This window comes from Medicago truncatula, chromosome 5 (genome assembly GCF_003473485.1).
Source record: "Medicago truncatula cultivar Jemalong A17 chromosome 5, MtrunA17r5.0-ANR, whole genome shotgun sequence".
In the NCBI taxonomy this organism is placed as follows: Eukaryota; Viridiplantae; Streptophyta; class Magnoliopsida; order Fabales; family Fabaceae; genus Medicago; species Medicago truncatula.
Window position 1 is genome coordinate 33,895,737 of NC_053046.1, and position 15,246 is coordinate 33,910,982.

At 34.1% G+C, this 15,246-nt stretch overlaps 1 protein-coding gene and 1 long non-coding RNA gene across 2 annotated transcripts; both read right to left on the reverse strand.

Moving 5' to 3' along the window:
- Window positions 1-8,206: 8,206 nt before the first annotated feature.
- On the reverse strand, window positions 8,207-8,742 carry LOC25494868 (uncharacterized). Its single transcript, XR_003012131.2, has 2 exons — window positions 8,604-8,742; window positions 8,207-8,485 (listed from the first exon to the last, which is right to left on the reverse strand). It is a non-coding gene; the product is annotated as an uncharacterized lncRNA (long non-coding RNA).
- A 1,876-nt stretch (window positions 8,743-10,618) lies between these two features.
- LOC11432565 (helicase SEN1) lies at window positions 10,619-14,789 on the reverse strand. The gene is made up of 7 exons (XM_039834733.1): window positions 14,661-14,789; window positions 13,558-14,112; window positions 11,971-13,227; window positions 11,549-11,873; window positions 11,185-11,443; window positions 10,866-11,102; window positions 10,619-10,709 (listed from the first exon to the last, which is right to left on the reverse strand). The coding sequence occupies exons 1-7, from the start codon at window positions 14,787-14,789 to the stop codon at window positions 10,619-10,621; spliced, it is 2,853 nt and encodes a 950-aa protein (XP_039690667.1).
- Window positions 14,790-15,246: the final 457 nt, after the last annotated feature.

Below are 15,246 nucleotides of genomic sequence, written 5' to 3' on the forward strand. Positions count from 1 at the left end.
TTCTCCGAGTTGTCATGGAAGGAACTCGGAAGGTGCGAAATAAACCACCTATACAAAAGAGATATGCAGCAAAGAATATACCCACGGCCCTTGAGAGTCCTGTCATGAATGGCGTGGTAGGTGTCTGCTAGTAAAGTAGGAACCGGGTTCTTGGAATGGAAGACCTCGATAGCATTCATGTCCACGAAGTTGTCGAGGTTCGGAAAGAGAATGAGCCCGTAGATAAGCAAAGCAAGAATAGCCTCGAGTGTATCCTGACGAGTAGTACTGAGATTAGCCTGATCAAGGAGATACTTCGAAGTGAACCCCCGGATGTGAGACTTGATAATAAGATGGTTAGAGACGTCGGAAGTCTTGAGGTAGAGATCCTTAGCAATAACCAGAGGAGTAAGGGAAGTCCCGGGACCGGCGAAAGGTGTCTTCTCGGCTATAGGTAAACCCACTAGATCGGAGTAAGCCTCGAGAGTAGGAACCAACTGGAAGTCCGGGAAAGTGAAGCAACGGAAGCTCGGATCATAAAATTGCACTAGAGTATGCACTAGCTTCTCGTCCACATCGGTTCGGAGCAAAGTAAGCAATCCCCCATATCGGAGTCGGAACCCCGTTTGACTCTTGACCTTGAGTGCCAACTCTCTCAAACTAACCAAATCCACTTCCTTGAACTTGTAGCACTTAGTCTTCTTCATACCTGTGGTTATTTACAAAAATTTCCATTTGTTTAAGCCCTTCGATGAATGTATGAAAAAAATGTTTATGCATGAATGCATGTATGCATGATTTGTGTTGTTAAAGAATAAAGTGGGTTGAGTTTTAAAGTGACAGGGCCACGGATGGACACGGCGTCCGGTGAACTAAGGCTTTGTATAGTAGTAACCAAGGTTCTAACACAGTTCCCTAACTGCAACCTCTCTCACATATATCATGGTAGTACAGGACGACACCCGTTCCATGATTATTTGTGAGAAGGTCTAGTTTGAGTGTAGTATCGCGTGACGACTAAAGTTTGAGACAACACTCAATTTAGCCACCGCACTACGTCCTAAAAAGGCTAGGATGGGTTTGGTAACTACGGTTCATAGCTTCGTCGAACAATTGCAAGTGAAGTGCCTAAGCATGACAACACACGCCGACAATATCACCTCCAAAATGCCTCAGCTATGTGAGATTGATCGCATAATCCAATACACGAGGCAACCCCCGGATCGAATTGTCGATTATATCTCTACCTAAACATAAGTTCACTCAGCCCGGGTTAGGACTTTTGATATTCTCACCCCACACGTTAAATGAAAGTAAACAAGTATTCACATATGTAAGCAATAAAACAAAGCGTAAATATAAACTAAGGAAAACTAGGCGCGACCCGCTAAAAGTTTTCCCCAGTGAAGTCGCCATTTCTGTTATCATGGTTTTTGGGTGCCAAGCCATTAATTGGACTTGAACCTTTTGACCGTTGATATCTCTCTTTTTTCTTGGGAAGGGTAAAAGGAGAAAAACCCTTAAAAAGTTCTAGATTCGGGGGTCGTTTTCGCTACGGGAAGGTGTTAGGCACCCGGAGCGATTATGGTATTCCATAAGAACCGCTCTCCTAAGTTTATTTCTACGCTTTATTTTTAGAGACTATTTGTAAAAAATGAAGGTGTGATTAGTTAAGAATGGGGGGTGAGAAGAAGTAGAATTTGATTTTTATTTCGGCTTGGATGAGTTTTGACTCATTGCCTACGTACCCTTTTAAGGGATCAAAACCGTTCGTAGTTCATTCTCAAAAAGGTTTTGTTTTTGTTGGTTGATTTTAAGTTTGAAAAGAGATTTTGAAGAAAGGAGATGAGAGGCCTCAAGAGCATAAGATTTGGAAAGTGTGAGGTGGGATTAGTCATTTTGCAAAAATAAAGTCTAAGGAGGATTAAGATTTATTGAAAATTTTACTTAAGAAAATAAAGGGGGAAATAAGGAGTTTTGACTCCATTTTATTTTTCAAAAAGGTTTTCAAGTGTTATTTGCATGTTTTGGAAAAAAGTTGATTTTTATCTAAGTGTTTAAGCCTAAGCATTCATCTAACCATACAATCCTATGCATACATCTAAGGTGAGTGTGTGCGTCATAGTGTCCATAGTCCATATTACAAAAATTCCCTAAATACATTCTATGGCCCCTTTGCCAAGCTACAAACCAATGATAACAAATTACATCATTAAATGGATTAAAACTTGCAAAAATGAATACTAAACTAAAGGAAGTGAAGGAGATAGTGGTGACATGGAGAAATGCTCATGAAATGAATGGAACAAAAGAAATGAGGTGATTAGTAAAATAAAGCATAAAATAAGAGAAGTGCACAAAAAGGTATCAAAAGGAAAGATATAAAAGAGACTAATAAAGTGACAAAATGTGCATGAAAGTGGCCATAAGATTCTAGCATGTGTATGACCTATGACCCCTTCATTATGGCAAAATTTTAGAAGTCTTACTTTGTGCCATAAGGTGAGAATTAATAGGACATACTCAAGCTAAAACTTATGGCACATTTTTAAGCCATTTTACACCTTATTTAATTATTAAAACACATACTAATTGCAAGGCAAGAAGAAAAAATAAGATTCATATTCACAAACAGCAAGCCACACATAGGATCAGCAACAGGATTATCATAAAATTGCATTTCAAAAATTCAAATCACATGTCAACAATTCATGGGGGATATGCTACTAAAAATACACAAGTTTATGTCCAAACACACTAGTTAACCAAGAAATATCACATGTTTTTTTTTATCATTTTAAAACCATTGAGAAATATAGAAACAAGTCATGAAAATACATCAAGAAACATGTGATAATTTTTGGAGATTTTTAGAGAAAATTTAATGCATGCAGGGGTTCGAACAGCAAAGAAAAATGGTGCAAATAGCAGAAAACAAACAAAAACGTAGAAAAGAACTAAGCCCAAACCAAAGCCCAATCCTACAAGGTCCGGATGCACAGGAACCACACGATCGATCCAGGATCTTGAAACCCTAGATCAAACGGCCAGGAATCAAAGGGGAATGGACCGGTTCTGGACCGGTCCGGTTCACTGGCCTATATAAACAAGAGTGCACCGGTTTTCTCATTTTTTACTTGGCTTTCTCTCTCTAAGTCCTTCTCTCTTCTCTCATCTCTCACCTCTCTCTAGAAACCTCACCGCCGGTGAGGATGAAGCTACGGCGGAGACCTTGAAGGTCCGCCGGAAACTTCATCTTCTCCGGCGAGACTATGAACTCCGGTGACCTAAAATTTCCAGAACTTAAAGATTTTTGTATTTTCTGGTTCGTCCTTTAACCCTAAACACGAATCCAGCAGTTGTTTTTTTAAATACGGCTTGAAACGACGTAGATCTAAAAAGTTATGTACGGTTTTGAAACTGATTTTTGATTTTTTGAAAGGAAATGTTTAGATCGTTAAAGATCTACATCGTTTCGTTGTTCGCTGCTCTTCTTTGATGTTTGTTCTTGCTTTCAAAACTTAGATCCTTATGGATCTAGGTTTTGTGTTTACGGTTACGGTTTCGTCTTTGAGTTCTGGAAATTTTGGATCTGTTGCTTGCGTGATATTTTTTAGGTTTAACAGTGATAATACTTTTGAGAAAAGATTCTGAGTTTTACCTAAGGTTTTGGTTGAAACCTTTAATGGAGGAAATCTTTGGGAAAACTTGAATGTTCTTGATGATTTTGATTCTTCTGCTTGCTTTTGGACCGAAAATAAATCGGTGATTCTCCTTTTCTCACTGATTCCGTTTCTTCATCTTCTTCGCCGGTTTAGAACTTTGCTTCTTTCCTTCTTCTTTTCACGCTCTGTGATCAACGCTTGAGCTTGCTTCAATGCGAGCTCGCATTTGGAATTGCAGAGAACGATCAATTCAGTGATGAAGATTCAACAGAATCTCTGAGAATTGATCCAAAAACTGTTGATTCTGATGAATTTTGATTTCTGGAAAAACGGTTAGGGTTTTGTGTTCTTGGTGATTTCTCTGTGATTTTTGGTTTTGATCTAGCTGCTGAGAAAGAGAAAATTGGAATTGTGTTTATGAGTTGGCGTGTTGTTAATGGCTTTGAATCTGACTCACTGTTTATATAGTTGACATGTGTACACTTGAGCCAATGGATTTGTGACATCTGGACATGGAGAAAAATGGCACGGCCTTGTAATTTTGGACCTTGAGGACCTCCCTGCAATTTTGTAAAATATAGGACTGGACTGCAATTTTAAAAACAGAACTAAAAAATATAAAATTGGACAATTTGGACTTGAATGCAATTTTAACAAAATTAAGGGACTAAAATGCAAAGTAAAAAAAATGAATTAAAATTTGTAATTTTGACCAAACGTAAAGTGAAACAAAAATAAAACTGACAAAACGAACTAAAACGAACCAATGGCTTAAATGAGGTACTTCAAAGTAACCTCCCTATGCCAAAATTTCGTATGAAATGACCAAAATGCCCCTGGGGCTAAAAATGACCTAAACCAACTCAAATTGACTCTGTCACTGACTCAGATGCAAGTTTGAAATGAATTTAAACAGGGTTTTACTGATGAAATGTTAAAAATGAATTTGAAAAGACTCAGAGACAGTCACAAGGATGAAAATGGGTCCCACTGCAGGAAATGACCAAAATACCCTTCTGTATGACTTTTTGCAAATTTTGAAATAAACTGTAGAAAAAGCAATGCAATGATTCAGAGACACTTTTGAATGACTTATAAGACAAGTAAAGACATTTCAAAAGGTTTTATGCAAGAAAAACACAGGTAAAATTGTAATTGGAAATACTGCGAGGCAAAGACAATTTGAACTGTGCAGTTGAAATTTGATAATTGACAAAGTTTGAAATGAAATTGGGCCCAATATTTTTAGGTCCAAAAACAGGGTATAACAAGACCAATCACTTCAAGAGGGTTTGTTATGAGTTAATGGACAATAATAACTTCATGCAAGGGTCAGTTGCCACATAGGATTATGAGGACGTGGATGCTCTGGTGATGTCATGTTGGGGAGAATAAGAAGGTGAAGTTTATCACCTTGGAAGAGATGACGCTTTCTGTAACGCCTTATTTTATTATTTATTTATTTTATTGAGTTTATATTTTTTTATAATTTAGTCGATTTATTTTGATGAGTGATATTTTGTTATGTTATATGTTGGTATATATTAGTAAAATATATATGTTTATGTGATGTTAGAATTAGAAAATAAGGATTACGTGCAAACTGCTTTTGGGAGAAAAAGAGAGAAAGTGAGAAGTCAGAGAAAGAGAAAAGAGGAGCAATCTCGTAGAGACCGATTATCTAATCTAAGGTAAGGGTGGGACTAGCTTTCTCTAATAATGGGTTGTATGATTCTAAAAAGGGGTTTAACATGTTGTTGTTTTGTTAGTTTTGATGTTATAGAAATTAGAGTTAAATTGCAAAATTGATAATTTTCTAAAATAATGTTTTGGTTCAAGTTTTATATGTTTTTGAGTCTCTTTTGATATATATATAAATGTTTAGACAAACTTTGGGATCAAATTTGGGCATAGGGAAGTTAAAAGTGAGATTTTGGGGTGAAAATGGTGTTTTTCCGAGAGCTATCTGTTATAACTCGCCATGGCGAGTGAATGTACTCGCCGGGGCGAGTAGCTCTCTGACAGCATGCCATGTTTCATGTTCTTGCGTCTTTTTCACATGTTTCTGTTTTGAATTGGCCTTTGGTGTAAACATGAAAGTTTTAGATAATTTTGTTAGCTTTCCAATGTCTTTGGTTTGACTTGAAAATAATTTTTGGTTTTTGAGATATGATGAAAATACTCCAAGGAAGTCTTAGTGAAATCTTATGAAAATTCAGCATAACCGTTTCTAAGCTAATCCAAAACTTATGGAATAATTCCAAACCTCAAAACTAGAAGTACTATAAGTTCAATTAGGGTGTTTAAGAGTATTTAACCTATGTTGTGATGGATCTAATTGGCTTGACGTGAATATCTTTGTTGGATAATTTGAAATACATATATTATATGAATGTTGTTGTTGAATAATTTGAAATACATATATTATATGAATGTTGTTGTTGAATAATTTTAGATACATATATTATGTGAATATTGTATGATATAGAAATAATGTTGTTATATCATCCAAGTGGTTATTATTAATGTTGCTATGATTCAAGTTGTTGTAGTTGCTGTCGTGAGTGATTTTCCCCTCACGTGTGTCTTTAGGTGCTCTGGTACGTAACGGGATGGGACTTTGTTGCATGCTTTTCTATTCCTTACGTATTGCTTATGATTTTACATGACTATGTTTTAGATTGGATTTTATGAGACGCTATGATGAGGCCTTTGTGCCAAAGACTATTTAGATTTTGAAATAAATTCCGCTGCAAAGCATTGAATATTTTGTTATTGAATTTTGATGGATAATTAGTTAATTATTCCGTTTATGATTTTTAAGAAAAGAAGTGTAGCATTCCGTTTATGTGGAAAACTCTAATTATTTTTATGAAATTTTTATGTTGGGAAACAGGGTGTTACACTTTCAAGTTGAACTTCATGTAGAAGAGATGATATTCTAGAGAGACATTAAACACTCAACAACATCCTGAACATACAATGGAAGGAATGCTCAAGGCCAGTCGAGAGAGGCAAAGGTAAGAATACTCATGTTCAACCTCAAAGGTGGAGTTGCAAGGTGAAAGACATAGTCGATGTATGCATTTGGAAGTTGAGTAGAGAAAACTCGTCTTGAGGTTGAATCTTCCATTAGTGGGACTAGGAGGAGACAAGTTGATGACACCAAAATAGTATGACTATGGGCACCTTGGGTGTTATGCTCTATTTGTGAGCAAGAGAATTCTTCAAGAGGACGAAAGACATTTTGTTGGTTGAAGAATATATGTCACAACTTTTGGGATTACCTAAAACACTAAGGGTAATTGGATGCAAGGAAATCTCAAAAAGTAGGAAGATGTTATGTCGTTGAAGAGGTGATGGTGAATCTTGTGGAACTACATAAAGGTTCGCAAGGATCTTCAAGAAGGCGGAAAGAATTCTGATGGTTAAAGAGGCAAGGCTGGAAGCTTGTGGAACTACATGGTGTATCTGGATAAAAGGATATGGAGCAAGGGGCTTGATTGTTAAATTGGCATCACCATCAATTTATAGTCAAGGTAAAGAAATGTTGAAAATTGACTCAAAACTAATGATGTTTTTGAAAAATCGTGGCGTGATTTTGATTCAATAATTTGGAGGGAGCTTTTGGAAATATCGTGGCATGATTTTGGATAAGTTTTAGTATTGTACTCGTGCAGGAGTACAAATTGGACGATTTAAGAAATTGTGGCACGATTTTCCTGGGTTTGAACACTATAAAAGAGCTTTGTTCATCATCTTTGGGAAATCTTATGAAACCAATGGAGGGAACTTCTAGGGAATTTAGAGGCTAAGAGTTAAGTGTCTTTGGGTGAGATTCTTGGGTTAGGAAACAATTGTAATCAACTTGTATGAGTGAATATATTGAGTCTCTTGGCCACGAAAAGAGATTTGGTAAAAGGGTAGAAATTAATTAAGTTTATTCTTTGAGAGTTTGTTGAAGTTAATTTCTTGTAACTCTTTTGTATTTCTTTGTAAAGAACTTATTGATATTGAAGTGCATAAATCTCTCTCCTCCAAACGTAGGTCATTCTTGGGCTGAACCGAGTGAAAAAAATTGGTGTTTCTCTCTTTTCTATCTTTTCCTTTTGCATGTGGTTTGTACTTTTACACTTGATTACTAGATTAGATCTAGGTTTGTTGTTGTTGCTTGAAGCTACTTTTATATTAGTTACTATTTTTCTTTTACTCCACACATCTAAGTTTATTGATCTTAGATTTGAATCTGAATTCACCGCAGGAACCCTACCCTAACTTAGAGGATCCAGGAAAGCTATACATAGGCAACATGAAACAACAGAGCTCAAACTTTGAGAAGGGGGTTTATCACCAATATGAACACCAAACATTCCATTCAACTAGCTATCTCTGGCAGAGATTATGGATAAACCATACAAATGATTGTGTTTTAATTTTGATGAGAAGTGGAATGCGAGTCATCAGTCCAAAATAGAGTATATATACGTATCCATTATGTGAGGAGGGAATGATGGTGGTGAATATCCATAGGGAACGATACAAAATAGAAGTAGCTAAGTCCATGAAAATATAAAGAAAAAAAACAATTATTAGGTGCAAACACAATAATAAAATGATTAGATTATGTAATATTCTAGCGTACGGTATATTTCTCGCACAAGAACTCATAATTTTCTGCATGGCATTTTTGGACTCTCTTGAGTCTCGTATACATAGATTCAACTTTCAAGTATGAAGATGTACATTATATATACACAAGCGACGAACACACTTAACAGCAACAACAAAACCATACGGATGAGGAGGTGGACAATCAACAACCGTTTTACAAGGATTATGTGCTGAAATGAAAAAAGGTGACAAAATGATATTAGGAAAAAATGTTAAAAATCTATTGTGTATGATTTACAAACTACAAAGTAAATAATGTAATTTGAAAAGGATGAAAAAATTGCTTACCAGATACCGTTGCGACAAGAAATAAGGAAAGAAATGTACTCATCACATAAACAAATTTGATAATTTTAGTCATATTTTTTCTTATTTGCATGTAAAAAGTTGAATATAATTTTATCTGTTTATAGAGTGTAAAGCTGGCACTCTCCTAAAAACAATTAAATAGTTCTTAATACTTACAAAGCTGTAACACCCCTTCATAAATCATAAACTTTGAATCAATATTAAATGTATATAAATGTGTTGTGTTTGTCCCTTTGACATATCTAATAAGGAACATAACAAACTGAATAACCATAAGAATTCATTCTTTTTGAACTAATTTTCCATTACTTTTATAACATTTCATGTCAGTAAGGAAAAAATTTATATTGTTGGACCATGGTAAAGTAATATGTAGGAATAATGCACCATTTGTTTGGGTACATATTTATGAACAAGTAGACTGTATTGTATTATCAATTTATTTAATTTCTGATGAAATTGTTTGCATAACTTTTTTTCTACATTCTCATTCACATAAGTTATATAATTCATATTGATTTCCAAAATAATTTGGAATTGAACATAAATCAAAATTGGTTTTTGAAATGAGTATATATCATGGATTCATCTTTTAAGTAGAGCTAACTTTCAAGTGAATATACAGCCAAAGAAACTGCACATTTTTCTTTGATTGAAAAACTAACGTGTACTATTTAACATAATTTTATTAAAAAATAATTGAAGGTTAAAAGACTCGAACTAAAATTAAATATGTTATGCTAAAGATATTTACTTGTAAGCACCTCTAGGTGTAATAAAAAAAAAAAAAATGTACCATATATAAAATGAGTTGTCTCATGGCAATCTAAATTCCCCTTTTGCACATCTCTACGAGCAACAAGAGATTTCTATTTTTAAAATATTCTTAATAAAATCATTACTTTTTTTATGTATCAAGAAATCTTGTTCGCTATATCTATCATTACCCTTTTTCTTTAACATAAAATAACAGAAGTTACACTACAGGCAAACCACGCTAGTGCTAAATTTTGTTCAAAATAACCCCTAAATCGTTTATGGGAAACTAAATTTAAAAAAATTACATGGTGATTTTTTCTTCCAATAAATAGAATATGATTTCATATTTTTATACTCTCCTAAAAATAATTAACTAGGTTTACCACTTTTTTTTAAGGAAGGTTTAGCACTTATTCAGTTGTTAAAACCATTCATAAAAAATGTTATGTGGGGGGACATAAAACCTGATCCAGTAAACAACCCTAACGGGCAAAATCAAAAATCCACAAAGTGGATCCAACCTTAAAGATTTCTAACAATTGAGCTCGGGTCTAAAGTTTGGCGAATAAACTGATCTTCAATAATCAACATTTTTTCTAACAATAATCAACATTTTTTTTAAAAACACAATAATCAAATCTTTAATCAAATAATTGATAATTTTAAGTACTCCAAAATTAAATTTTACCACTTTTAACAAGGCCATCTAGCATGGTCCAAAAAGAACCGTCTACTTAAATTACTAAAAATTTGGAAATGATCACCACAATTGCCTTAACTACATGAAAATTGGAAAGGTAAATTAGACTTTATAGCATAGCATCTCACGTCATTGTTTAAAATAATCATTTTGTGAATGTTAATTACCTTGACCTAATTAGAATTTGTTCAGAGTCATGAATGGAAATCATTCAAAAAAACTGGGAACATTTTTCAAGTGACACAACGATGGAGTGAGTTTAAGACTCTATCCAAAAAGGTTCACATTTTATTTTAACATAGAAACAAGTACTTAAAATTGAGAACTTCATTTTAAAGTTTAGAAGCAAACATTCCTCACCTTGCAATTGTCATAATAAATAGGGCAAAACTATGGATCACAAAAACAACGAAAGGAAGATTTATGTTTGAAATAAGTTACAAAATTCCAAACTTAAAGCAACACACATGTCTGTTCACTGCAACACACATTGTGTATAAATTTAAAACATAGAAACAGTGCATGATTTTGTCATTCACAGCAGTGATTCAATGTCTTCCCTTAGCGAACGAACACCTCGCAATTGATTCACCAGCTTCATACTTGGTCCTCTAGGTTTCCTTGACCTGCCATAAAAAAATGTTACAACTTATATAAATAGTTCTCATATTAGCACTAACCCAAAACAAAATACTTAGATGGAAAGAAGGCACTATTTGAGTAATTAACTATTACATCTTGCATGAATATTTGAATTTGAAGACATATATGATTTTTATTACCTAGAGGAAGAACCATCAATTTCTGGTTTCTCACATAGACTTAGTTTCTTAAATTTGGACTCAGATTCTTCAAGAAGTTCAATCTCAAACAAGACATCATCAATAACTCGAGCCAATTTCTTGTCATCATCAGCATTATGATAACAATCTCTTCTCTTAGCATCAACAATTAACTTTCTCCAGATAGAATCACTATTGGCTAAAGTAGATGCATTGCCTAATATCCAAAGACAGTATCTGCACAAAAAATTAACTCAGTTTACAACCAACTTTGAATCTGCAAATACACACGAGGATTCAGAAATAACTCGATGAATACCTAGCCCTTGTCATCGCAACATTAGCTCTTTGTCTATTTGAAAGAAAACCGACATTACCACTCCCATTTGATCTCACAGTAGATATTATTATAATATCCTCCTCGCCACCTTGGAATCCATCAATAGAACGAACACTTACAGAAAAGTCTGTATCAGAAACTGAAGTGTACTGCTTAACTTTCTCTTGGATTTCATAAACTTGAGCATTATATGGAGATATGATTCCAATACTAACTTTCTTCTGTGTCCTCTTAAACTCTGCCAAACACAAAAATAAATGTTACGCTTATGAATTCAGAATGCATATTAAAGACGATGATTTCTTATCAATGACATTTAACACAAATGAAAAAGAAAAACAACCTTTTTTAAGATTATTAATCATCTCAGAAATGACAGCAACTTCAACCATGTTTTTCAAGCTGTGCCCTCGACCGGATTTCTCCTTACCCTTAGCTATGTTAATAAAAGAATATGAAGCATACATTTCTCCTTCCAAGAAGCTCTTCTTGTAGCTTGCATCCTTAACAACAGGGGCATCAGAAATTTGTTCATCGTAGAACTCTTTGCAAGGAAACATACTTATCGCAGGATGCATTCTATACTGAACATTAAGCATATGCTTCTTGTATCCTAACATTACCAATCTCTCAAACATACTTCTTCCAAATCCACAATTATCAGCAATCTAAAAGTAATGATTTCAAACATTAGACAACAGTCTTCAATTATGAATTTTTTGAACAAATTAAGCCTGAATAAAAGGTAATAATCAAGTTAAGTACCTTGCTTTTGACTAATGCCGGAAGTTGTTTCTCATCACCTATAAGAATGCCATGTTGAAGACCCGGTAGCTGCAACGGAATCATGGATTCACATTCTTTCAGCTGTGCTGCTTCATCAATCACTAAAAATTTCACGTGAGCCATTCCTTCTGTGTACAGTTTAATAGAACTAGACACTGTACACAAAATCAGACATGCATTAGACAAGCAAAACTTTTCTATGTGACCTCTTCCATTGAGTTCTGGAAGCAAAATTGAATTGGAAAGCAAACTTAGTAATCTTAGGAACTCGTCTATTTCAAAGTTTGACGGTTCAAAGCAAGCAGGAATATTTTCTTTCTCACAATCATCAAGAGTTTTCTTGAATTTGGCTTGATGCAAGGAAACTCCGATGGACCTTAGCAATTCAAGACCTCGAAACATTTTTTTCACTGTTGCAAGTGAAATGAAAGATTTAGGCAAGTGAGTGTACAAGGTTTGTATCAAGAACTTGAGCTTCTCACTTAGTTCCCGAAATCTCTTCTTTACAAATTGTTCAAATGTCATGAAATTTTCAACTTTATCAATCTCGTCGGATCGATATTCCTCCGCTATCTCTTTCCACAACTTCTGCACATATTCCTCCAGTGTCATAGTATCATCAATCCTACTGATTCGCTTGTATGCACGATATGCAGATATAACATGACAATGTTTTTCATTAACGAATTCCTCAAGCGACTTGTGGTCAATCTGTGACAAATATTCTTTTTTGGGATCCTTAAGAAATTGAGTCATGGATTCCAAGGTCTGCTTCCATCCGGTTAATGGAGAAAAGCACTGCATGAGATTTCTTACACGATAATCAAGAAAGATATCTCCAAGACCTGGATAAGAATCTAACTTCATTCTCTTATTATTGCCAAAGAGAACAATGTCTCCTAAACCGTATGTATCATGCTCAACTGAATCCATAACTAAACTATGTATTCTAGTTGCCACTTGCAAAATTGCGGTATTTGTTGGAGCGCAAGTTAGTGTTCTGGTTTTTAACTTGAATAGAGAAAACAACAAGCATGCAACAGTCTTCGTTTTCCCTGTCCCCGGTGGTCCCCATATAAGTTTGATATTAGCATGACAACAGTTTATCATACCAACACAACTTGAAACAGCATCTTCTTGAGATTCATTCAAATTCTGAGAATGAATTATGTCTTCTTTAATTAAAAAAGCTTCACTGTTTGAACCAGACAAGCAAAGTTTGCAGCTTTCCCCACTCTGAAAGACAAAACAAGCATACAAAAATTTTACATTCATAAACTGCAAAAACAGAAATACCAATAATACAATATGTTTTCATAGTTGTATATTACATAATCATTGAAGGATTATCAATCTTTTCAAGAATTGAATTTTGAATAAAACAATGCACTTAAGTTTAAAAGAAAAAGTTCCCAAACAAGAAAGCATATAAGGATTTACGGCCTATTAGATCGACTTAGATTAGTTTATCTACAAGCATAAGTATGCATGTGCCATTTACATTGCATAATATGATATTAAATAAAGGAGTAACTTATTCAGAAAAAATGATATAGTTATTCTTACATTGAGACAAGGTCGCAACACTTTCTTAATAATGTCGAGGTGTTCCCCCTCTGTCTGTGAATTCAAGCCTTTCCAAATACGAACATTTGTTGTCATGTTCATAAGGTAAACTGCATACATTTTCTTTGTATGGTCTTTCCTGTAGTCAGATTCAAAAATGCATTTGGATGACAATATCAAGATTTCACCAGAAATATCATCTTTTGGCGCAATAACATACGCAATAATGTAGGGACATCTTTGCGTTTTCAAATCATTGACTCTTTTAGGCCTATGATCCGTGAAAGCAATGAGATCTCCAGGTTCTGGTTCATATTTTCGAACACCATTTTCCACTTCATTAGTTATACTCTTCAATGATATCTGATAGAACAAAGATTTCGGAAGCTTGAATTCCTTGCTTTCTCTTTCAACTTTCAAGACTTCACAAAAAGGAGCATGAGACACTCCTAACAAGTTTGAATATAAGTCAGAGTGTGTTTCCTCCAGCAATGGAGGAATGAAGGAGTTCTTGTAATCTGTTGGTGAATTAAAGGTCTCAGGAATTTTCTTCACCTGAGAGAAAAAAATCCATAACTACTAAATAACTTGATTAACTTCAATTAAGTAATTCTTTATATAAATGTTCTTTTCATACATACTTTTATAGACATAAATTAATTTTTCACCAAAAATATAAAACATGGATAGAATTGACTAGTAAATGTAGTTCAAACTAAACCAAGAGTGTTCTTTGTAGCCTTTCTACGAAAACAATATAAGTGTTTGAACTACTGTCGTGTTCAACTGCTTTAAGCAGTTCAAAATAAGACGGTAAAACCTCAATCAAACCGCTCATATAGCTGAACCATAGATAGTGCAGGTCCAAGGTTCAATCGGTTGAAGTGTACAATTCGGTTCAATTTTTAAAACATTAATTTGAATTCTTAAATAAAAGAAAATTCATGTTTGTTCAACCATTAAAGGTTACATAAAATAAAAATGAATTTTAATTCTAAAACTATATTATTAGTGCAGATTCATGTTTGTCCAAAACCAAATCTTTTTCAAGTGACAATTGCAAATTTTCATTGTTAGAGTTGAAAGGGCTATGAGAAAAGAACCTTGTTTCTATAGATATTTTGGTTGAGAACATCTTTGATAGACCATGAGAATACAATATCCAAAAATCCAAGAGCTGCATCCTCGTCATCATCATCATTCCTTGCATGGCTACTATTACTTTTCCACATCCTTTAAAAATATTGATTACCTCTTTCTCAACTATAAAGCAATCATTAAGAAACAAAACAAAAAATCAGTGTTTATCATCAAATAATTCATACACTTAAACCAAAATCAATGACATAGTAGCATGGTTGAACAGTTCAAGTACAAGAACCAAAAAAATTATATATAATATATCAATATTTCAAGTAGATTTTTTATCGTAGTAGCATGGTTGAAAACCAGAAGTATTTTGTCATTTTCTTCATGCCTTATAAAGAAGAAGAAATAAGATAGAAGATATTGAAAAGGTACATGCTAAAGTTCTCACTCTACGAAGCAATGAAGAAAAACAGACACTAGTACAAAGTAGAGTTCAAGCTACTACATACGATATATATATGATATGATATGATATCAAAGAATACGAAAGGTTAATTAGCTTCATGCACTGTTTCCTATCCCACAAAAGAAAAACTACTA